Source organism: Panulirus ornatus, chromosome 59 (assembly GCF_036320965.1).
Source record: "Panulirus ornatus isolate Po-2019 chromosome 59, ASM3632096v1, whole genome shotgun sequence".
Lineage (NCBI taxonomy): Eukaryota > Metazoa > Arthropoda > Malacostraca > Decapoda > Palinuridae > Panulirus > Panulirus ornatus.
This window is the reverse complement of record NC_092282.1, coordinates 24,299,204-24,322,587: the sequence shown is the minus strand read 5'-3', so window position 1 is coordinate 24,322,587 and position 23,384 is coordinate 24,299,204. Positions and strand designations below refer to the sequence as shown.

Genomic DNA, 23,384 nt, shown 5'->3' with positions numbered 1-23,384 from the left:
TATTGATTTTTGTAGTACTGTAGAATGTTTGCCATGTTTATGCAGTTCTTTTTCTTTTTATTGTATTGTTTCCCCTAGTTATTCCACATGTTTGCCATGTACATTTATATTTGTATATTTTCATTGTTATTTACATATTAGTATATTGTTTGTCTTTGTTATCCTACTCTTAGTCTGTTGTTAACCTTGGTTTTCCACTTTTATTATAGTGTTTGCCCTGGGTATTCCTTTTTAAGGATATTGTTTGCACTGCTTATTTTTTCTTAGTGCTGTTTTTTCCTTAGTATATTGTTGCTTGCCCTGTTTATTCCATTCACAACATATTGTTTGGTCTGGTTTTTGCACTTTCAGTATATTGTTTGCTATAGTAATTTTTAAGTTTACTGCTTGATGTGATTATTCCTTTCTTGCCTTATTTAATCCTTTTTTTCCACATTGTTTGCCCTGAGTATACCTTTTTGTATATTTTCTCCAATTCCATTTTTTCTGAGAAAATTGCTTGTCCTGGTTAGTTCAGTCTTAAAGTTGTTTCTGTTCGTCAAAGTTGTTCCAGGAAATTAGAACACTTGAACTTGACATGCAGCCTTTGAATGCTGTGGCTTAACCCTTGAACATGAGAGTACAACCTTTAAGCATGACAATGCAGCCCTTGAATATGATAGTGCAACCCTTGAACATTATGGTACAGCCCTGGTTCAATCCATTGACAGCAAGTTGACCCTGGTATACCACATCATTCCAATTCACTCTATTCCTTGCACACCTTTCACCCTCCTGCATGTTCAGGCCCCAATCACTCAAAATCTTTTTCACGCCATCTTTCCACCTCCAATATGGTCTCCCACTTCTCCTTGTTCCCTCCACCTCCGACACATATATCCTCTTGGTCAATCTTTCCTCACTCATTCTCTCCATGTGACCAAACCATTTCAAAACACCCTCTTCTGAGAGATGGGGTGAGAGAGTATCATTGAATTTTAGGGAGAATAAAAAGATGTTTTGGAAGGAGGTAAATAAAGTGCATTAGACAAGGGAACAAATGGGAACTTCAGAGAAGGAGGCTAATGGGGAGGTGATAACAAGCAGTGGTGATGTGAGAAGGAGATGGAGTGAGTATTTTGAAGGTTTGTTGAATGTATTTGATGATAGTGGCAGATATAGGGTGTTATGGTCGAGGTGGTGTGCAAAGTGAGAGAGTTTGGGAAAATGATCTGGTAAACAGAGAAGAGGTAGTAAAAGCATTGTGGAAGATGAAAGCCGGCAAGGCAGCGGGTTTGGATGGTATTGCAGTGGAATTTATTAAAAAAGGGGGTGACTGTATTGTTGACTGGTTGGTAAGGTTATTTAATGTATGTATGACTTATGGTGAGGTGCCTGAGGATTGGTGGAATGCTTGCATAGTGCCATTGTACAAAGGCAAAGTGGATAAAAGTGAGTGCTCAAATTACAGAGTTATAAGTTTGTTGAGTATTCCTGGTAACTTATATGGGAGGGTATTGTTTGAGAGGGTGAAGGCATGTACAGAGCATCAGATTGGGGAAGAGCAGTGTGGTTTCAGAAGTGGTAGAGGATGTGTGGATCAGGTGTTTGCTTTGAAGAATGTATGTGAGAAATACTTAGAAAAGCAAATGGATTTGTATGTAGCATTTATGGATCTGGAGAAAGCATATGTGTAGAGTTGACAGAGATGCTCTGTGGAAGGTATTAAGAATATATGGTGTGGGAGGCAAGTTGTTAGAAGCATTGAAAAGATTTTATCGAGGATGTATGGCATGTGTACTTGTAGGAAGAGAGGAAAGTGATTGGTTCTCAGTGAATGTAGGTTTGCGGCAGGGGTGTGTGATGTCTCCATGGTTGTTTAATTTGTTTATAGATGGGGTTGTTAGGGAGGTGAAGGCAAGAGTTTTGGAAAGAGGGGCAAGTATGCAGTCTGTTGTGGATGAGAGAGCCTGGGAAGTGAGTCAGTTGTTGTTCGCTGATGATACAGCGCTGGTGGCTGATTCATATAAGAAACTGCAGAAGCTGGTGACTGATTTTGGTAAAGTGTGTGAAAGAAGAAAGTTGAGAGTAAATGTGAATAAGAGCAAGGTTATTAGGTACAGTAGGGTTGAGGGTCAAGTCAATTGGGAGGTAAATTTGAATGGAGAAACACTGGAGGAAGTGAAGTGTTTTAGATATCTGGGAGTGGATTTGGCAGCGGATGGAACCATGGAAGCGGAAGTGAATCATAGGGTGGGGGAGGGGGTGAAAATTCTGGGAGCCTTGAAGAATGTGTGGAAGTTGAGAACATTATCTTGGAAAGCAAAAATGTGTATGTTTGAAGGAATAGTGGTTTCTACAATGTTGTATGGTTGTGAGGCGTAGGATATGGATAGAGTTGTGCGGAGGAGGGTGGATGTGCTGGACATGAGATGTTGGAGGACAATATGTGGTGTGAGGTGGTTTGATCAAGTAAGTAATGTAAGGGTAAGAGAGATGTGTGGTAATAGAAAGAGTGTGGTTGAGGAAGTTTTTATTTTGCATAAATGTTTAGTACAAGGAAAGTTTTGTTGTATGGCCATGGATGTTAGGGCAAGAGATTTTCCCCTCATTTCATGAATGTTTAAAGATTTTAAACAATAGTCTTTCTGATTTTTCGTGATATTTAGAAAAATCTAGAAGAAAAATTAAAAACTGAGATTTCCATTTACATTGTTTATGGTGTTTTAGATAAGTTTATTTCTTGATTGTGGGTTGCATATGAAAGGTTTCCTTCTGCTGGTTATCTTTTGTTTACATATTTGATGAGGAAAGGTTTTCTGTTTTCACTGGTATTGGGCTGTTTTGGAGTTTTTCTTTTCTTTCAATTAGTGATCCCTGGGAGTACATTGATTGTGATTTACAATATATTTGTAGATATTTCCTTTAAGGATGTTTTATGATTTAAATGCTGCAGATGTTTTGATTAAATGGTTGGTTGTATGTTATTTGCTTGTTTGTACAGTAGTTCTTTTGATTTTGTTTTCTTTTCACAAGTGGCCATTTAGATAATAGTATTTTAGCTGTACATTATTTCATTTTGCTTGTTATAAGGGATCATTCATGGATACTTTAGAATGAATATAATTTGGAATGAACATTCCCAAGTTTTCCACTTTCCACGTATGTAAGTTTAGTTTTCATTTGTGTATGCCTTGTTGATAAATATCTTTATTAGTAATTTTGTATTACAGTGAATATTGAGTAATTTTTCAGTTGCACTGCATTTTGCATCATTGAATATGTAATAAGGCATTGCTAGATTGCTAACACATTTTCTTTAAGTAATTTTTAGATAGTATTTTGTGAAATTTATCATGATCATATTCTTTCTTTCAGATTTGGTGAATCAAAATGTTCTTTCATTACTGGTATTGCTGCTATGATGGTCATCTCTTTCCCCATACCCATCAATAAACTTTCTTTTACTGCTCAGTGTTCCTTCACTGTTAATCATTTTTTGTTTTGTTATTTTTTCATCATTGTTAGTCTTACGATTTTGTGTATTTGCCACAGCATGCAGGTTCCTCTACATTTTTATCCATATTTTTCTCTTTGCCTTCATCTGTTATCCACTATATTTCATCAAGCTTACTCACATATTACACTCACTCGTATCCAGTTTGCTCTCTCAATCACATGTATGTATTTTTACACTCGTTTGCCATGTGCACTTCCATTCATAAGCATCTCTCTCCGTTATCCATATCTGCCTTTTTACACTTTCATATCTGCTTTTCTTAACCATGTGCAACACACTCCCTGTCCATCTTTCTTTCCTTCATCCACTACTACCCCATCTATGTTTGCCTTATTTACTTATCCTTATCAGTCTTATTTGTCCATCCTCATCTGCCTCAGTTCCCAGTCCATATCAGCCTGTCCATGTCATGGGTGGCCTTCCACTCCCAGCAACCCCTTTAAATGTACCATCATACACTCCTTGTAAACTTCCAGTGTTGCATTCTTTCAACTTGCCCAAAACATCTTAAAGTAATATGTGTCACCCATTCTACCACTCCACAATTTGTTCCTTTTGCATTCCCTGCCATACCACATCTTTCATACACCCTATCATTTCTTTCTTCATTCCTTCTAGTCACACCTCATGCTCTTCTCAAATAGCTCATTTCTGCAGCCTGGATTTTTGATCCCTGTAACTCATTCCATGTCCATATTTTGGTCATGTCAGTTTTTCATTCATCCATGTGTATATTACTTTTACACAACCTCTTCCCCTTAACAAGAATATTGTCTGTCCCCATATGTAACATGATAATTACAAATTCTCTCTCTCTCTCTCTCTCTCTCTCTCTCTCTCTCTCTCTCTCTCTCCTCTCCTCTCTCTCTCTCTCTCCTCTCCTCTCCTCTCCTCTCCTCTCCTCTCCTCTCCTCTCCTCTCTCTCTCTCTCTCTCTCTCTCTCTCTCTCTCTCTCTCTCTCTGGGTGGGTAAAATGGTTTGCCTCATCAGTAACCAGTCTTCAGCTTGTTCAAAGCCTTCTGTACATGTCAGACAAACTGTATCTTCACTTTTTGCCTTTTGTGGTTGTTTCCATGGTCTGTTATCCAAAGAAATGTAATCTCCCATCATCCACTATCTCATCAGTCTCAGCCACAGTAGGTCATATGCTTCATGAATGTTCTGTTTTGAAAGTCGTCATCCTCATATGCTTACTTCTTTCCAAGTGTCTTTTATTCAGCAGTTCCGACACTCACATATCTTGCTGTCCTACAACTCCTTGAAGGTAGGACATTCACACATCATCAGTCAAACTTAGCTTGTGTATGGGTTACTTTGCGAAAGCATACCCCATGTATCTCCATGATTACATTATTTAAAAAAGGAAAATCCATTTCTTCTTTGGCCCCTCTTCATTTCCTGATATTGACGTCTGATTGTGCCATCATCATTGCCATGGCTTACTTTCAGTGCTATCTTTCCTCCTTAACTCCTTGTCTCATCTCTCATATTGTTTCCTTATTATATTTTTTCTTCCATCTTCTCTTTTCTTTGAATCAGTACTCTTCCTATATTTTCCATTTCCTCTTTCTTTTGAACTGCCAATAGTATCAATTTTCTAAATCCTTTTTACCTTTTCTTAGGTATACATGTTTTTGTTTTTCCTTTCTTAATCTCCCTTCCTTTTCTGTCTGAGGTACACCTTTGTTCATTCCACTTTCTAGCCTATATTCAAGAGTTTTTCTCAGCGTTTTTCCCTTTCTTTCTTTCCTCTGTTTATCATCATTTTTCAACTTGCATACCCTGAAATTTTATGAAACTCTGATCTCTGATTCCTCATGTGAGACCATTATCCATTTTTCCATAATACTCCTCAAGCTTTACTCACTCCATTTTAATACTAAAACCATACTCACTCCATTTTGATAACTATTTGATATCCTTGGTGCAAAAATATTGCTATCCTAGTTTCCCCTTTTGCTTTTCCCCTTTTTCTCACTTCCTGGCAAGTGGAAGTATTTTATTCATCATGTCATTATTATACTTGCAGGATAACACCAATTTATATATGGTGCTTGAGTATGTCCCGGGGGGTGAGATGTTTTCACACTTGCGGCGCTTAGGAAGATTTAGGTAAATACTAACCCCTGCTTCTTTCAAACATTTTGTGTATGGTCTTCTCCTTGTTGATTCCTCCACAGGCACCAGGATAACATCTGAAACCAGCAGTATCATGCAGAATTATTTGTGGCTCCTGTGTGGTTTACCTATATTCCCAAAATGCATTCAGGCAGTACATGCAGGATACTGTTCACAAAAGCACTCGTATTACTCTTGGGATTATTTACTGGTAATGCTAATTGTGAAAGGATTGCCTGAGTGTAATGTTCTATCCAAGTTAGATTTCTCTTAGATGAGAAACACCCACAGCTGCAGTATAAAAACAATACCCTTCTAACACTTCTCCCACCAAATGTTAAGTACTAATGAATCCCAAGTACTAATGTTGAGCACTAACAGGAATGGCGTAACTCAGTGTTTACATTTCTTCAACATTTCAGGATAATTCCAATTTATACATGGTGTTGGAGTACGTGCCTGGTGGCGAGATGTTCTCCCACCTGAGAAAGATTGGCAGGTTTAGGTAAGAGTATCTGCAGAGCACTGCTACTGCTACCACACTCAAGGGCACATTATAAGCTGTGGCCCCTTAAGCTTTTCATTAGAATGCATTAGATCTCTTGAATGTAGCACCAGACTTGCACATGTCAGAACCATGTGTTTGGTCTGATATGGCATATTCAGGACACCAGTCATGCCAGTTCAATTATGGTGGCAGTTTAACTGTTTTATGTATTTTACTTTTTGCTGTCATTTTAGATGCTTGTATGAGTAATGTTGGTGTTGCCATTAGCTGTCATGGCTATAAAAGTTGTGTGATAACAATATTGAATAATTTATATTAAACTATCCTTTTGGCACATAGTATATTGTAGAACCATTACAAAGTACATGTAAAGAGTAGTTATAAAAGGGCTGACTTCCAATTTTGTGTGTGTTATATCATACCTTGACTATCATCCGGATGTAAACACTTTATGTCTTGTATGCCCTTATGTGTGGCCATTCCCAGGCATGAGATATGTGATGACATTGCATTGTTTTGCACCGACCTCTTACTTCTCCCCATACCACCTTCTTTTGCCAGTAAGCTGATGGTCACCTTATGTATAAATTCTTATGAATTTCATAGTATTGGGAGTAAAGCAGAGCCTGCACTTTTTCTAAGTAATTCTGAGCACCTGTGTGACCCTTTGCATGCATTTGATGACACCTAGTAGGCAATGACTTTAGGTGAGATGAGGACATACCCTCAGGACAGGGCATTTTGATAAACTTGAATTTGTGCCTCACACTTTGATATTATATAAAAAATTAACAGATCGGCACATGAATGTACCTCTCAGACCCCCAGGGATTTTACTTTTGTTGGACATTCCCCTGTTCCTTCTCTTGTATGTCAAGCATTGTATATACCTTTCCTTTGCATTTAAGAATATCATCTTGTGCCCTGTCCTCATGTTTGATACTATGTCAGCCATACACCTATGAGTCTAAAGCCACATACTGCAATCCCTCAGAATGTGCTGAATTTACTCTCTTGTTATTGACATGCTGTGGCCTTGCTGTAATTTTTTTTTGTATTTTATGGATATGTATCAGGAAATTTGGAATTACAAGTGTTACACTATGTAGTAACATTGACTGTAATCAGTGAAACTTAGACAATCTGCTGTTGTTTGCAGTTCACAGCAAATTAAGGTTGTAAGATACTAGAACAGCAAATTCATTGCTGATTAATATATAAGTGAGGTGGCCACCCTTGAAAAAGTGTAGTAGTGTACGCAAGACATTACAGCACTTGACACCCTTTAGTTTGTAGAGTTAAGACGGATTCAAATTTTTCACATTTCAATATCTTGTTAGTAAAGGCAATTGTTGGTGATGTTTACTGTCAGTTACATCAATAAAGTTCACAGGCTTACAAAGCTCAGGTTTAGGAGTAGCACACCTGTGAAATGGTGAGGGTTCATGAGACCTGGAGGTCTGAAGCTGGTAACAAAGGCATTTACATCACCTGATTTTAACAGTAAAGGTGTGGCACACATTACAGGTTATACCAATACCCACTTGGATGGACTGTTGAATAGCATATGAGGCAAGGTAGAGTTTCCCTGATGGCCCTATCTTTCAATGCACTCACTCACACACACATATATTTTAGATGTTCAAGTGATGAGGTCCCACACATTTAAAACCCTCCCCATACAGTACAAGTAGGTAAGGACACTCATACGTCACAGGTTTGGTGAGTATTGTATTACATGAGCAAGAGAGAAGTAAATGAGTGAAGTTATAGAGGTGGGCGGAGGGCCTCATGTATTCATTAGTTAAAGACATGTTATGGGTTTGGGATTTTTATGTTTAGATGGGTTCTTCATTATGGAATCTTGAGTGTACAGTTATTTGCACAAATTGATTATTTTAATTTTCTTGTTCTGATATTTGTAGTTGACTTGAATTCACGGTAAAATAGAATTTAAGTTCAGTAATCCCTCAGTTTAACAGAACCAATTTAACAGATTTTAGATTTAATGGACCGGGCAAATGATAATATATTGATAAAAAAGAATTTAGAATTCAAAAATCTCAAACGCCGTGTGCTTTTTATATCACACTTGTATTTGGTAGTGTGGGGTATACTCACTTTGTTTGCAGTCCTTACAGTTCAAAATAGCATCATGTGATAGAGGAGTTAAAAGAAAGCATGTGGACTAATATTGTGTATTGTATTAAAAAATGGTCAATAGGTTACATTCTTAATTTAACGGACCTTCAGCATTAACGCTTCCCCTCCCCCGATTAGTCCTTTAAATCGAGGGTTTACTGTAGTTTCTGTATTAGCCATTGGATTTCAGTCTTTAACTTTTTGAAGTTTTGGGACCACACAAGGTTTTACAGCTCACAGAAGAATTGATTTGAGTGAGGTGAATGACTGACCTGGATGTCACTGAAGCACAAAGTATTTGAAATTTGAATGTATTTTTCAAAATTGGTTGTTGTTCATGTGAAATCACCATATCTGTATTAAACTGCTGATTAGTTTTTATATGACATACTGGTATATGTATTTTATGCTTCATGTCACTTGGTACAAGGCGATTTAAGAATAGAGATCCACCAAGTGGTATATACAAGAAACAAAGTTGTCCTTGCTCACATTTGGTTCATATAAGTATCTGCCTACAAGTACCAGTCATGGAATTTTACGTAACACAGAGCTAGTATATAACACTTACCACATAACCTGCATGTTTCTCAATACAGGTAAAGTTTGAAAATCTTTAATCCTCAGGACTGAGCAACATAAGGGTTTGAGAATTTTAAGAATTTTAGAAGTACTTTGCCTGCAAGTTATCTGAACATGTAACTTTGAAGTGTCCTTCATACTTAATGCAGTTTTAGAACGTTTTTTAATGTGTGCAAAGAACTGACTAACGTTAATAAGTTCACAAGTATTTTCACAGTGGAAGATAGTATAGCTCAAACACCATTGAGCTAGAATGTGGAGGAGATCTTGGAAAGTGTTGAAATATCTATAAAAGACAGCCATACTGCTAAAGAGATGTTTGACCCATATTTGGCTCAGGATTCTGATGAAATTGCTGTTTTTGCTGAAGACTTATGCAGATACAGTTACACATCAATGGAAATGTCATTCCAAAAGTTGCTAGAAAAAGGCAGTGCCAAGGGAATGGAAAAAGGCAAATATTATACCTGAAGAAAGGAGACCAGGAGGATGTGTTGAACCACAGACCAATCTTCCTGCTGATTTGGTTTATAGAGTACTGGAAAGTATCTGAAAAGCAAATGAATATTTTGCAAAGGGTGAAAGACAGCACAGCTTCGGGGCTTAGAAGATCACGTGTATCAGACTTCTTAAATTTCTGCAAGAGAATGACGAAAGAGAAGGCTTGTTGGAGTGTCTGTATTTGCACTGCAAAAATTCTTTTGACTTGGTTCTACAATGGGTGATTGGTAAAGAAGCTGGATCTATAGACAGGGCTAAGGGATAGTCTACTTTGATGCATATAGATTATCTTAGGGGAAGGGAACAAAGGACACAAGTCAGGAGAGCTTTCTCGCAGCTGGTTTAGATCGCCAGTGTCATGTCACAGGGGTCTGTCCTGGAACCATTGCTTTCCTTGATCTATGCAAATGACTTGCCAAAAGATTGTAGACTTACTTGAATATGTTTGCAGATGATGCTAAGGTTATGAAGGAAGTGAAAAGCAAAGAGGAATGCATCAACCTACAAGGGAACCTGAAAAAACTCCAGTGTTTGTCTGATTCATGGTTTATGAAATTAAACCTGTGTAAATGTAAAGTAATGAGTTTATGTCACAGTGAAAGAAGGCCTTGATGTGAATATTGTCTAGTAGGAAGAAGTTGCAGAAATCTGTATGTGAAAGACGGGAGTAGATATTGTCTTTGATCTGTTGCCAGAGTTCCACATTAGGAGTATGGTTAAGGTGGCAGACTCTCTTGGTAAAACCTTAGATTAGCTTTAAAGAATATAGAAAAGAAAGTATTCAGCAAGATTCTCAAATTATGCATCATGCCAGAACTATATGCTTCTCAAGCTTGGTTACCATTTAAAGAAGCACAAAAAATTAATAGATCTAGAAGGTCCAGAGGAGGGAAACAAAGATGGTACCATAGATAAGAGAGCTTGGTTAATAGAAAGGTTAGAGGCCTTTAGTATGTTCACTGTGGAAGAAAGAGTAATGGATTGACCCGATCACAACCTACAAAGTTTTTAAACCAGAGTACTTCTTCAAAAGAGGTTGGAATAGACAAACCATATGTCATAACATAGAATGAAGCAAGAAACTTGTTAGGAAAGATGTTAAGTATGGATAATGGATCAGTGGAATAAACATAGTATTGAGATTATGAATGTAGATAGCATTTCAGAAGCTTAAAAACTTCCTGTGATAGTTTAGAAAGTTCAAGAGATGTGTCTCAGGATTACAGAACTTCCTCCCTGTAAAGTGCAAATAAGTAACAACTGTCCTGGACATTTAAGCATTATGCACCAGCCAACACTGACCCTGGGAATAGTCATGCTTATCACCAGGTAGAGACACCCACATCCTTAATCATAGGAGATATGATACTGTAACTATGAACATGTGCAGGAAAGAGAAAGCACTATGCTGTCTTAATTGTTTTGTTATGGATGGTAAAGTAATTTGAAATTTTTAATATTCGTTGGAAGACTTGAGTACATAGAAGCACAATTAAAGATTATTTTTTTTATTCAGCAAAATGTATTATAATTTCTTAGTAGCATAACATTGCATATTATTTTGTGTACAGATCTATGATAATTTTTATAGTATTTCATCTAGGAAAATTTTCAGGCATTTAAAAGTGATATCTTACGAAGCAAATTCAGCTTTACTGTCTGAAAATGATGTTCATTATTGCCTCTTAGACTTAGGTAATTGCAGATGATATATATATATTCATGCTTGCTTTTTTGTTTTGGAGTAGATTGAATATGCAGCAGATATATGCATTGCTTGTATGTTAGGGAATAATGATAGTAACAGATATAGATATTGCGTATCAATATACTATTTTTTTCCTTTTTTTTTTTATAAATCTCTTATTTTGTCTGTGTTGAATTTTGTAGTTGTACATATCTAAAACAAATAGTAATAGTAGACATTAAACAAGTACGACTTAAATGTATGTATCAGCAGTGTTATTCCTTTCCTCAGGTATTAGATATATATTTTACAAATGTGTATGTGTGTGTATGTGTATATGTATATATATATATGTATATTATCCCTGGGGATAGGGGTGAAAGAATACTTCCCACGTATTCCTCGCGTGTCGTAGAAAGCGACTAGAGGGGACGGGAGCGGGGGGCCAGAAATCCTCCCCTCCTTGTATTAACTTTCTAAAATGGGAAACAGAAGAAGGAGTCACGCGGGGAGGGCTCATCCTCCTCGAAGGCTCAGAGTGGGGTGCCTAAATGTGTGTGGATGTAACCAAGATGTGAAAAAAGGAGAGATAGGTAGTATGTTTGAGGAAAGGAACCTGGATGTTTTGGCTCTGAGTGAAACGAAGCTCAAGGGTAAAGGGGAAGAGTGGTTTGGGAATGTCTGGGGAGTAAAGTCAGGGGTTAGTGAGAGGACAAGAGCAAGGGAAGGAGTAGCAATACTCCTGAAACAGGAGTTGTGGGAGTATGTGATAGAGTGTAAGAAAGTAAACTCTCGATTAATATGGGTAAAACTGAAAGTTGATGGAGAGAGATGGGTGATTATTGGTGCATATGCACCTGGGCATGAGAAGAAAGATCAAGAGAGGCAAGTGTTTTGGGAGCAGCTGAATGAGTGTGTTAGTGGTTTTGATGCACGAGACCGGGTTATAGTGATGGGTGATTTGAATGCAAAGGTGAGTAATGTGGCAGTTGAGGGAATAATTGGTATACATGGGGTGTTCAGTGTTGTAAATGGAAATGGTGAAGAGCTTGTAGATTTATGTGCTGAAAAAGGACTGATGATTGGGAATACCTGGTTTAAAAAGCGAGATATACATAAGTATACTTATGTAAGTAGGAGAGATGGCCAGAGAGCGTTATTGGATTACGTGTTAATTGACAGGCGTGCGAAAGAGAGACTTTTGGATGTTAATGTGCTGAGAGGTGCAACTGGAGGGATGTCTGATCATTATCTTGTGGAGGCTAAGGTGAAGATTTGTATGGGTTTTCAGAAAAGAAGAGTGAATGTTGGGGTGAAGAGGGTGGTGAGAGTAAGTGAGCTTAAGAAGGAGACCTGTGTGAGGAAGTACCAGGAGAGACTGAGTACAGAATGGAAAAAGGTGAGAACAATGGAAGCAAGGGGAGTGGGGGAGGAATGGGATGTATTTAGGGAATCAGTGATGGATTGCGCAAAAGATGCTTGTGGCATGAGAAGAGTGGGAGGTGGGTTGATTAGAAAGGGTAGTGAGTGGTGGGATGAAGAAGTAAGAGTATTAGTGAAAGAGAAGAGAGAGGCATTTGGACGATTTTTGCAGGGAAAAAATGCAATTGAGTGGGAGTTGTATAAAAGAAAGAGACAGGAGGTCAAGAGAAAGGTGCAAGAGGTGAAAAAAAGGGCAAATGAGAGTTGGGGTGAGAGAGTATCATTAAGTTTTAGGGAGAATAAAAAGATGTTCTGGAAGGAGGTAAATAAAGTGCGTAAGACAAGGGAGCAAATGGGAACTTCAGTGAAGGGTGCAAATGGGGAGGTGATAACAAGTAGTGGTGATGTGAGAGGGAGATGGAGTGAGTATTTTGAAGGTTTGTTGAATGTGTTTGATGATAGAGTGGCAGATATAGGGTGTTTTGGTCGAGGTGGTGTGCAAAGTGAGAGGGTTAGGGAAAATGATTTGGTAAACAGAGAAGAGGTAGTGAAAGCTTTGCGGAAGATGAAAGCCGGCAAGGCAGCAGGTTTGGATGGTATTGCAGTGGAATTTATTAAAAAAGGGGATGACTGTATTGTTGACTGGTTGGTAAGGTTATTTAATGTATGTATGACTCATGGTGAGGTGCCTGAGGACTGGCGGAATGCGTGCATAGTGCCATTGTACAAAGGCAAAGGGGATAAGAGTGAGTGCTCAAATTACAGAGGTATAAGTTTGTTGAGTATTCCTGGTAAAGTATATGGGAGGGTATGATTGAGAGGGTGAGGGCATGTACAGAGCATCAGATTGGGGAAGAGCAGTGTGGTTTCAGAAGTGGTAGAGGATGTGTGGATCAGGTGTTTGCTTTGAAGAATGTATGTGAGAAATACTTAGAAAAGCAAATGGATTTGTATGTAGCATTTATGGATCTGGAGAAGGCATATGATAGAGTTGATAGAGATGCTCTGTGGAAGGTATTAAGAATATATGGTGTGGGAGGAAAGTTGTTAGAAGCAGTGAAAAGTTTTTATCGAGGATGTAAGGCATGTGTACGTGTAGGAAGAGAGGAAAGTGATTGGTTCTCAGTGAATGTAGGTTTGCGGCAGGGGTGTGTGATGTCTCCATGGTTGTTTAATTTGTTTATGGATGGGGTTGTTAGGGAGGTAAATGCAAGAGTTTTGGAAAGAGGGGCAAGTATGAAGTCTGTTGGGGATGAGAGAGCTTGGGAAGTGAGTCAGTTGTTGTTCGCTGATGATACAGCGCTGGTGGCTGATTCATGTGAGAAACTGCAGAAGCTGGTGACTGAGTTTGGTAAAGTGTGTGGAAGAAGAAAGTTAAGAGTAAATGTGAATAAGAGCAAGGTTATTAGGTACAGTAGGGTTGAGGGTCAAGTAAATTGGGAGGTGAGTTTGAATGGAGAAAAACTGGAGGAAGTGAAGTGTTTTAGATATCTGGGAGTGGATCTGGCAGCGGATGGAACCATGGAAGCGGAAGTGGATCATAGGGTGGGGGAGGGGGCGAAAATTCTGGGGGCCTTGAAGAATGTGTGGAAGTCGAGAACATTATCTCGGAAAGCAAGAATGGGTATGTTTGAAGGAATAGTGGTTCCAACAATGTTGTATGGTTGTGAGGCGTGGGCTATGGATAGAGTTGTGCGCAGGAGGATGGATGTGCTGGAAATGAGATGTTTGAGGACAATGTGTGGTGTGAGGTGGTTTGATCGAGTGAGTAACGTAAGGGTAAGAGAGATGTGTGGAAATAAAAAGAGCGTGGTTGAGAGAGCAGAAGAGGGTGTTTTGAAGTGGTTTGGGCACATGGAGAGAATGAGTGAGGAAAGATTGACCAAGAGGATATATGTGTCGGAGGTGGAGGGAACGAGGAGAAGAGGGAGACCAAATTGGAGGTGGAAAGATGGAGTGAAAAAGATTTTGTGTGATCGGGGCCTGAACATGCAGGAGGGTGAAAGGAGGGCAAGGAATAGAGTGAATTGGAGCGATGTGGTATACCGGGATTGACGTGTTGTCAGTGGATTGAATCAAGGCATGTGAAGCGTCTGGGGTAAACCATGGAAAGCTGTGTAGGTATGTATATTTGCGTGTGTGGACGTATGTATATACATGTGTATGGGGGGGGGTTGGGCCATTTCTTTCGTCTGTTTCCTTGCGCTACCTCGCAAACGCGGGAGACAGCGACAAAGTATAATAAAAATAAAATATTTACAAATAGAGTAACATGCAGCTCAGTATAAGTTTTAGTATTATTATATGTTCTGAAGTTTAACTAAATATCAGTCTTAAATACTAGCAGTCAGAGAAACTAAACAAATTTCTTGAGAGAGAGTGTAAAGGAATGACCTGCAGTACATTTAGTTTTACTCTGTAGATTAGATTAAACCCAACAGTTTTGGGTTGAACTGCTTGCCACTTACTAGTGTAGAGCTTTTTGGAAATCAGTTCTTTACAACAGATACAAAAGCGAGAGAGTCCTCTGCTCTATGTAGATACCCATGCTGTAATCATGATGTTAATAATTGTTTTTAGTTTTATTACTAGTCTTTAGGTTATTGTTTGTTTCTCCCATCTTGGCTTTAGCTTTAACATACTAGTGATGGAAAAAGTTAAGCCATTTTTGTGTGTGTTTTAGAAAATCTCATTTGGTCTGGAGAGGGTTGGGGGTGATTGTTTGTCCTAGGAAAGTTACTAGTGAGTAGGTTATCACCATGGTTTAGGTTAAGCAGGACTAGAAAAGTGAGTGAAGCAGTGGGAAGGATGAAAGTAGAGAAGTCAAGAAATGAAAATGTAAAACTTCACTTCCAAGAAAAATTGAATGAGAAGCTGAGGAAATTTGATGAGGGAATACTGAGGTGATGTGGAGGCATTTAGAGGGCATTGTTAGAGTCCTTCAACAGAGTGTACAGTACTGTAGTTATAAGTCATGGGAAGAGAGGTACAGCAGGATGGAATGAATAGATACAAGAAAATTGCACGAGGAAAAACGTTTCAAAGAAGCAGCTGTTGAATCTTAACAAAATTAATGACATAAGAACAGAGAGTACAAAATAAAGTTTTGAGTTGAAAAATTTTAAAGATGGTACATACAAATATTAGAAAGCAGTTAAGATTCTTGTCAGAAGAATGAATAATACCTCAGTGAATAAACAATTATTTTGGAAGATGATGAATAAATGGAGAAAATAAATTTGTTTAAGGAATGAGAGAACTAGATAAGTATAGGAAACTTCAAGTGTGTCAAAGGATGAATTTATAAGAGACTTGGAGAGTAAATAAAGCTGAATAGAGATGATGAAAAGATGGGGCTGCAGGTATGATAGGATTACTGTATGAATAAGGAAAGAACAGAATAGGTTTAGGGGAAAGAAGACAGTATAGAGGAGGTAGTTAGAAGAACAGTAATGTTTCAAGAGATGGAAAAATAGAGGGTTTAGATGGCATGGTGAGTGAGATAAAGAATGGTGGCACTGCATTAAATGGATTTGGAAAATGGTCATATGAGTGGATGAAGGAAGTGATTGCTCTGCTGTATAAATGTGGAGGTAGTTAAAGTGAATGTAAAAATTATAGGAATAAGTTGTCTTTGATAGAGTGGCAGATATAGGGTGTTTTGGTCAAGGTGGTGTGCGAAGTGAGAGGGTTAGGGAGAATGATTTGGTAAACAGAGAAGAGGTAGTTAAAGCTTTGCAGAAGATGAAAGCTGGCAAGGCAGCGGGTTTGCATGGTATTGCAGTGGAATTTATTAAAAAAGGGTTGATTGTGTTGTTGACTTGTTGGTATGGACATTTAATGTATGTATGACTTATGGTGAGGTGCCTGAGGATTGGCGGAATGCATGCATAGTGCCATTGTACAAAGGCAAAGGGGATAAAGGTGAGTGCTCAAATTACAGAGGTATAAGTTTGCTGAGTATTCCTGGGAAATTATATGGGAGGGTATTGATTGAGAGGGTGAAGGCATGTACATGGCATCAGATTGGGGAAGAGCAGTGTGGTTTCAGAAGTGGTAGAGGATGTGTGGATCAGGTGTTTGCTTTGAAGAATGTATGTGAGAAATACTTAGAAAAACAAATGGATTTGTATGTAGCATTTATGGATCTGGAGAAGGCATGTGATAGAGTTGATAGGGATGCTCTGTGGAAGGTATTAAGAATATATGGTGTGGGAGGCAAGTTGTTAGAAGCAGTGAAAAGTTTTTATCGAGGATGTAAGGCATGTGTACGTGTAGGAAGAAAGGAAAATGATTGGTTCTCGGTTAATATCAGTTTGTGGCAGGGATGCATGATGCCTCCATGGTTGTTTAATTTATTTATGGATAGGGTTGTTAGGAAGTGAATGCAAGAGTTTTGGAGAGAGGGGCAAGTATGCATTCTGTTGTGGATGAGAGAGCTTGGGAAGTGAGTCAGTTGTTGTTCGCTGATGATACAGCACTGGTGGCTGATTCGGGTGATAAACTGCAGAAGCTGGTGCCTGAGTTTTGTAAAGTGTGTGAAAGAAGAAAGCTGAGGGTAAATGTGAATAAGAGCAAGGATATTAGGTACAATAGGGTTGAGGGACAAGTCAGTTGGGAGGTAAGTTTGAATGGAGAAAAATTGGAGGAAGTGAAGTGTTTCAGATATCTGTGAGTGGATTTGGCAGCAGATGGAACCATGGAAGTGGAAGTGAGTCACAGGGTGGGGGAGGGAGCAAAAGTTCTGGGAGCACTAAAAAATGTGTGGGAGGCGAGAACATTATCTCGGAAAGCAAAAGTGGGTATGTTTGAAGGAATAGTGGTTCCAATAATGTTATGTGGTTGTGAGGCGTGGGCTATAGATAGAGTTGTGCAAAGGAGGGTGGATGTGTTGGAAATGAGATGTTTGAGGACAATATGTAGTGTGAGGTGGTTTGATCGAGTAAGTAATGAAAGGGTAAAAGAGATTTGTGGTAATAAAAAGAGAGTGGTTGAGAGAGCAGAAGAGGGTGTTTTGAAATGGTTCGGTCACATGGAGAGAATGAGTGAGGAAAGATTGACTGAGTCAGAGGTGGAGGGAACGAGAAGTGGGAAACCAAATTGGAAGTGGAAAGATGGAGTGAAATAGATTTTGAACGATCGGGGCCTGAACATGCAGGAAGGTGAAAGGCGTGCAAGGAATAGAGTGAATTGGAACGATGTGGTATACCAGGGTCGACGTGCTCTCAGTGGATTGAACTAGGGCATGTGAAGCGTCTGGGGTAAACCATGGAAAGTTTTGTGGGGCCTGGATGTGGAAAGGGAGCTGTGGTTTCGGTGCATTATACAAGACAGCTGGAGACTGAGTGTGAATGAATGTGGCCTTCGTTGTTTTTCCTAACGCTACCTCGCGCGCATGTGGGAGGAGGGGGTTTTCATTTCATGTGTGGAGGGGTGGCGACGGGAATGAATAAAGGCAGCAAGTATGAAATATGTACATATGTATATGTCTGTGTATGTATATATATGTATATGTTGAAATGTATAGGTATGTATATGTGTGTGTGTGGACATGTATGTACACATATGTATATGTGGGTGGGTTGGGGCCATTCTTTCGTCTGTTTGCTTGCACTACCTGGCTAATGCGGGAGACAGCGATTAAGTGTAATGATAAAAATAATAATTATTAGCATTGGGGGCAAGGTACATGTTGTACCTCTTTAATCCGGCAACTTTGGGACATGGCCATTGCTGGATCACAGAAAATGCCAGAAAACAGAAATTGACCCCCCTAAGTCATACACAGTTGATGATCTGATCTCATAGCACTCACATAGTCTTTACAGAAGTTCCTTCTGATTTTTTAGTAACTCCACCTTTTCAAGCATAGATAATGATTTATGCTTACACTTATTAGCACTAGCACCATCTTCTGCACCTCTTGGACAACATCCTTAAGGGCTTAAATACAGCTGAACACAAGAAATTAGCATACCAGTTAATTAGCTCAGCTGCTGTGTAAACAGATTTTGGCACCTTAGTGTTGCTAACAGCACTGCCTTGATGGCAGATCCACAAACTAATAACTAATGGCAGCACATTAAAAAAATGCCAGACCAAGGAAGTTGCTGGACCACCGAGTGCCAGAGTAGAGAGGTACAACCTGCTCATGGTAGGAATGTGTATAATAGCAAAGAATAAATGAAGTTCATTCTGACATATAGTATGATAGCAGCAAGACACAAGCTGTTAATCAGGATTGAAGTCTCAGTGTTTCAACAGCTGCCTGTGTTTGGAGAATATAACACATGACAAAGTAGTGTCTCACATAGGATTACATTCAGTGGTGTTGAACCAGGTTCCCAGTTACTGTGGCCTGATTCTCTGTGGTTTGTTTATTCTTGTTGCATGCCTACTTGTAATGGACCAAGCTGCACCCACCAGTTTGGCAGCCAGTGTAAAAAAGAATCACACTTAGTAACTAACTGCTACTTTGTTGATGATATCCTCTAGTAAAATGTAGGCTCTTCCACTGCCTTCCTCCTTTGTCTTTCCAAGCTTTGCAGATAATTTGTGCCTTTTCCTATTTTAGGAGATATCCTGCTTCTACATCTACCACAGTGGCATTGATCATTTCTTGGTTTTTCGTCATTCCTGTATTCTCTTAGGAAGAGAATTGTGTTATACAGGATACCATTCAGAGGATGTAACTGGATGTACATGGGAGAGACATGTTGATGCATGGAAACAAGGAAAGAAAACACAGGGATGACATGGAAAACCATGAAATTACCAGTGCAAAAGTTGTATATGTAAAACAAGCAGGACATCTCCCCAAATGAGAAAAGGCATGTGTTAGCTGCAAAGGCTTGGGCTGACAGAGTAAGGAAGTGGTGGAAACAGTCTACATTTTACTAGAAGATAAAGTCAACACAGCAGCAAGGAGTTATAGGTGGACCACAACAGCTGCCAGACTGTTGGGTGGAGCTTTCATATACGAGTAGGCTTGCAAGAAGAACTGACCAGTCAGGGAGTGCCATGCCACAGTGAAGGGAACCTGGTTCAACGGCACTGAATATAACTTTGTGTGTGATACTGCTTTGTCGTATTCTCCTGAGGAAGACAACTGGCAAAACATTGGGAATCAAATTCCAGTTACAACCTCATGTCTCCTTGCTAACTTTAGCAAAGGATAAGGTAGATTGAGGAGGAGAAGAGAATATGTAGACAAGATTTTTAGGCTTGGTTTGGTAGTGGAGAATGTTCTTGAGAAAGAATGTGCTTTTAATGTTCCAAAGGTGCATATAATAAACTTTTTAGAAAAGTTTGTATGGGACTTCTGACGTTATAGGCATGCTTGGAAAACATTTGAATACTGTTAAGCTTTTATAATGAGTGAGAAAGTAAATGGTGGAAAGTCACAAGTGATAGCTATTCAAATAGTAAATGACTAATAGTCAGTTATAGTTACACTGACCCTTGAGAAGGTTGTGAGTTAGCTGCTCTGATTATTCTACTACTTGAAGAGAAAGTTTCATAAAATGGTGGAATTTTATAATTACTCCTATATGTAACCATGTATTACTAGAAATACAACCATTCTTATGACTTTACGAGAAACCTCATTTTTACTATGTCACATTTTGATTTACTATAAAGCCTTCAATTGATTGTTATGATGATACATAACTCAGAGGAATTTTAAAAGTTATCTGTTTTATGATTACCCCTCTATATATTTCATAGAATCCATTTTGATATTGTATCTACTAATCAAAAGTGAATGTAAATTTCTTATCACCCTTTGGAACTGATGCAAGCTAGTAGAGACTTTGTGGGTAAAGAAGTGTGTCTCATGAAACTAATACCATACTTATTTTTGAGGGTTTATGGCTTTGGATTTTACTGGATTGAATGCCCAAATTACGAGATCACATTAAACTACTCCCATTCCTACTTTTCATTATTAGATTTCACTTGATATTGATATTTGGTCATATATCGTAGGATCCAGATGTATTGATTTTTGGATAGCCAGTGTAAGACTGTATTTGTTTCTCATTCAAGATATAAGTTTGTTCAGTAAGCTGTAAAGCCTAACTTTGAGATTAATACTTTGTTTTGTATAACACAGCTTCGTCTTGAACATGAATTCATGAATAATAATATGTTAAGGTGTAATATTAAGATTTGAACATTTATTTAAGATTTCCATCATCTAAAGCCAGTGCTAATTCACAAAATTGATATTATTCACTTACATCTGATTCAGGCTGCATTAGGAAGGTCATTGATGGATTTCACCCATAATGGTTGTGATGTAAAGAGGATATGGTTAAAATGTCTATCCATACTTGATTAGGAATTTATATACATCGGAAAGAAAAAGATTTTTAGAAGTTAGAATATAATGCTGCTGTTGGATGAGATATCATGGGTCTATGTTGAATAATAAAGGTGATTAAAATCTTGTATTGCTCACATGTAGTAGGTTAGAGTGACCCCTGTAAAAACTATTTAATTTTAACATAAATTGACTAAATCTTATTAATGTAATGTCTGTGCTCCTCCAGTGAACCCCACTCAAGGTTCTACGCTGCCCAGATTGTGCTAGCATTCGAGTACCTTCACTACCTAGATCTCATATACAGAGATCTCAAACCAGAGAACCTACTTATAGACAGCCAAGGGTACCTTAAGGTTAGTGTTTATGTACCTTGCTCTTGGTTGTTCTTTTCTTTTACATTAACTGAAACTTAGTTTAAGTGTGTTTTTAAGGAACAGGGATTTATCCTTTGACTGCAGTATTAAGAGATGCATTTTGCATTTGTTGTAAGTGTCAGGCATATCATCTCTTAGGTGTTAAAGATGTTTTACTCAATCCACTTGTAAAAGTAGTTTTAGTATTTTTATCTTAGTTTCCAAAGTTCCCATTGTGAATGGAGCCCTAAAACTTTTGGAGTGTACCCAGGATGAAGGTTTATCAAGAAATTCAAAAAGGTGTTTGTCTGATCATCTAACAGGAGATATCAAGAGAAGTTTAAGGTAAAGGTAAAATCTGGGAAATTATCCATATTTGTTGTTACACTGACCTTTAGATTTGGCATGCTGTGCATGCATAGCTTATCACATGTTTGTTCACTTTTGCTTTCTCATCCATCATAGTCTCTACTCTGCCACCACCATGGATTACTGATACACAAAGAACTTTTCCAACTGCTAACAGTTCAACATTTGCTGATTCATAGTCACCATAATTTGTGCCCCCAAAGACTACCATTAATTGGCTGTGGTTGATATGTGCTTACCATGCACACAGAATAGAGCTATACTTTCCATCTTATTATATAGTATATATAATTATAGTGCTAATAGATGCTTGTGCGTAAGGCATATATACATGCTGATGAAGCATACCTACCAATTTGCATAATTGGGGAAAGGCGACCCATACAGGTTCAGCTAGAGTTCCCATACTGTCGTTATAACATCATCATGATACATGGGTAACTGACTCTCAACGTTTTTTGCCTGGTGCTAATTGAAGTTTCTTGTGACCTTAGACATCTCTGTACTCTACTTATGTGTGCCTTCCAGTTTAAATGAGAGTGGGAAGAGGACATCCATACAAGTACATGTAGTCCTGCCACTGTAAACTGTATGTGTATAGCTGGAGTCCTTAAAGGGTTAGAGGGCTTTCCATTTACACAAATGTTGATGCAGATTTATTTGCAAAATCTGAGTATTGATTTTTAGATTTTTAAGGTTGTCTGTCAGTTATTTCAGCCAATAAACAGAATAAGAAAAACAAAGTTATTAACTATCTTTTACAGTTTTGTGCAGATGTTTTGAGAGGTGATCTCTATGCTCATTGCCTACCTGTTAGAGAATTTTTAGAAATGTAGTTGGTAAAGAGATAGTGACTTGGCATTAGTTGCAAAAGCTTAAGAAAAGATTCTGCTGCTCAATATAGTTGATTTAACATTATTTTTTGTAGCCACATTTAGGCATTATAATTTGGGGAAAGCAGAGTGCCTTAATTTAGAGGATGTGTTGTCAGTGGGCTGAACCAGGACATATAAAGTATTCAGGGGAAACCATGGAAAGGTTTATGGATATGGCTGTGGAAAGGGGGCTCATTTTGGTGCATTACATATGATAGCTATAGAGTGGATGTAAACAAGTGAGTTCACTTCTTTATCTATCCCTAGTGCTGCCTCACGAATGCAGGAAATGATAAACATATAGGGAAGCATTGTTCTGCCTACCTGGTTTACTGGCCTACAGAAATTTTATCCTTATCTTAAGACAGCGAGAGCCAGTATCAATTAGGGTTTGTGTATTATCTTCCCAAAATAATTGGTGCTCACCATACACATGGGTTAAGCAAGTGTTGCATAGCTGAATTTCCTACCTAAAGGGGCACCACTGTGGCAGTTGTTGTCCCAGAACCTTGCGGTGTATTGCCAGCTCTCAAACATTGCAATCACAGATGTTATATGATTAATATTATTACTCAGGTTGTTACCCAGGATACTTGTATTGCAGGTGACAGACTTTGGGTTTGCCAAACGGGTCAAGGGACGAACGTGGACTTTGTGTGGAACTCCGGAGTACTTAGCCCCAGAGATCATTCTTTCTAAGGTAATTTTTTTTCCCCCCAGATATATAATTTGGATAAATGAATGCATTTTCCCTATAATATCTTTCTTTACATGCATTTGCTCATATAAAAGTCTGTTAGCATGTGCTGTCTGATTTGACATTGCTTAGAAATATGATATGTAAATTGTAAGATTGCATTCTGTACTGAAAGTTTTTTACTTATAGACATTCCCCAAAAGTTCCTAATTCTCCTTGATATTCTTTTCCCCAACTGGAAATGACCATAAAGTCTAATGTATCTGCCATTGATATTTCTAGAAGACTATTAATGGAAATTT

At 38.4% G+C, this 23,384-nt stretch overlaps 1 protein-coding gene across 7 annotated transcripts in view; it reads left to right on the top strand.

Annotated features, from left to right (window-relative positions):
- Positions 1–23,384, top strand: part of Pka-C1 (Protein kinase, cAMP-dependent, catalytic subunit 1) — a 184,799-nt gene that overhangs the window by 108,416 nt on the left and 52,999 nt on the right. For 4 of the 7 annotated variants that reach the window (XM_071696501.1, XM_071696498.1, XM_071696499.1 and 1 more), the window contains 3 exons: positions 6,040–6,122; positions 21,015–21,141; positions 22,990–23,085. In XM_071696501.1, coding sequence (XP_071552602.1) covers positions 6,040–6,122; positions 21,015–21,141; positions 22,990–23,085 — 306 coding nt within the window. Of the gene's footprint in view, positions 1–5,528; positions 5,612–6,039; positions 6,123–21,014; positions 21,142–22,989; positions 23,086–23,384 lie in introns of all 7 variants that reach the window. The other 3 variants (XM_071696502.1, XM_071696500.1, XM_071696497.1) reach the window with 1 other exon arrangement.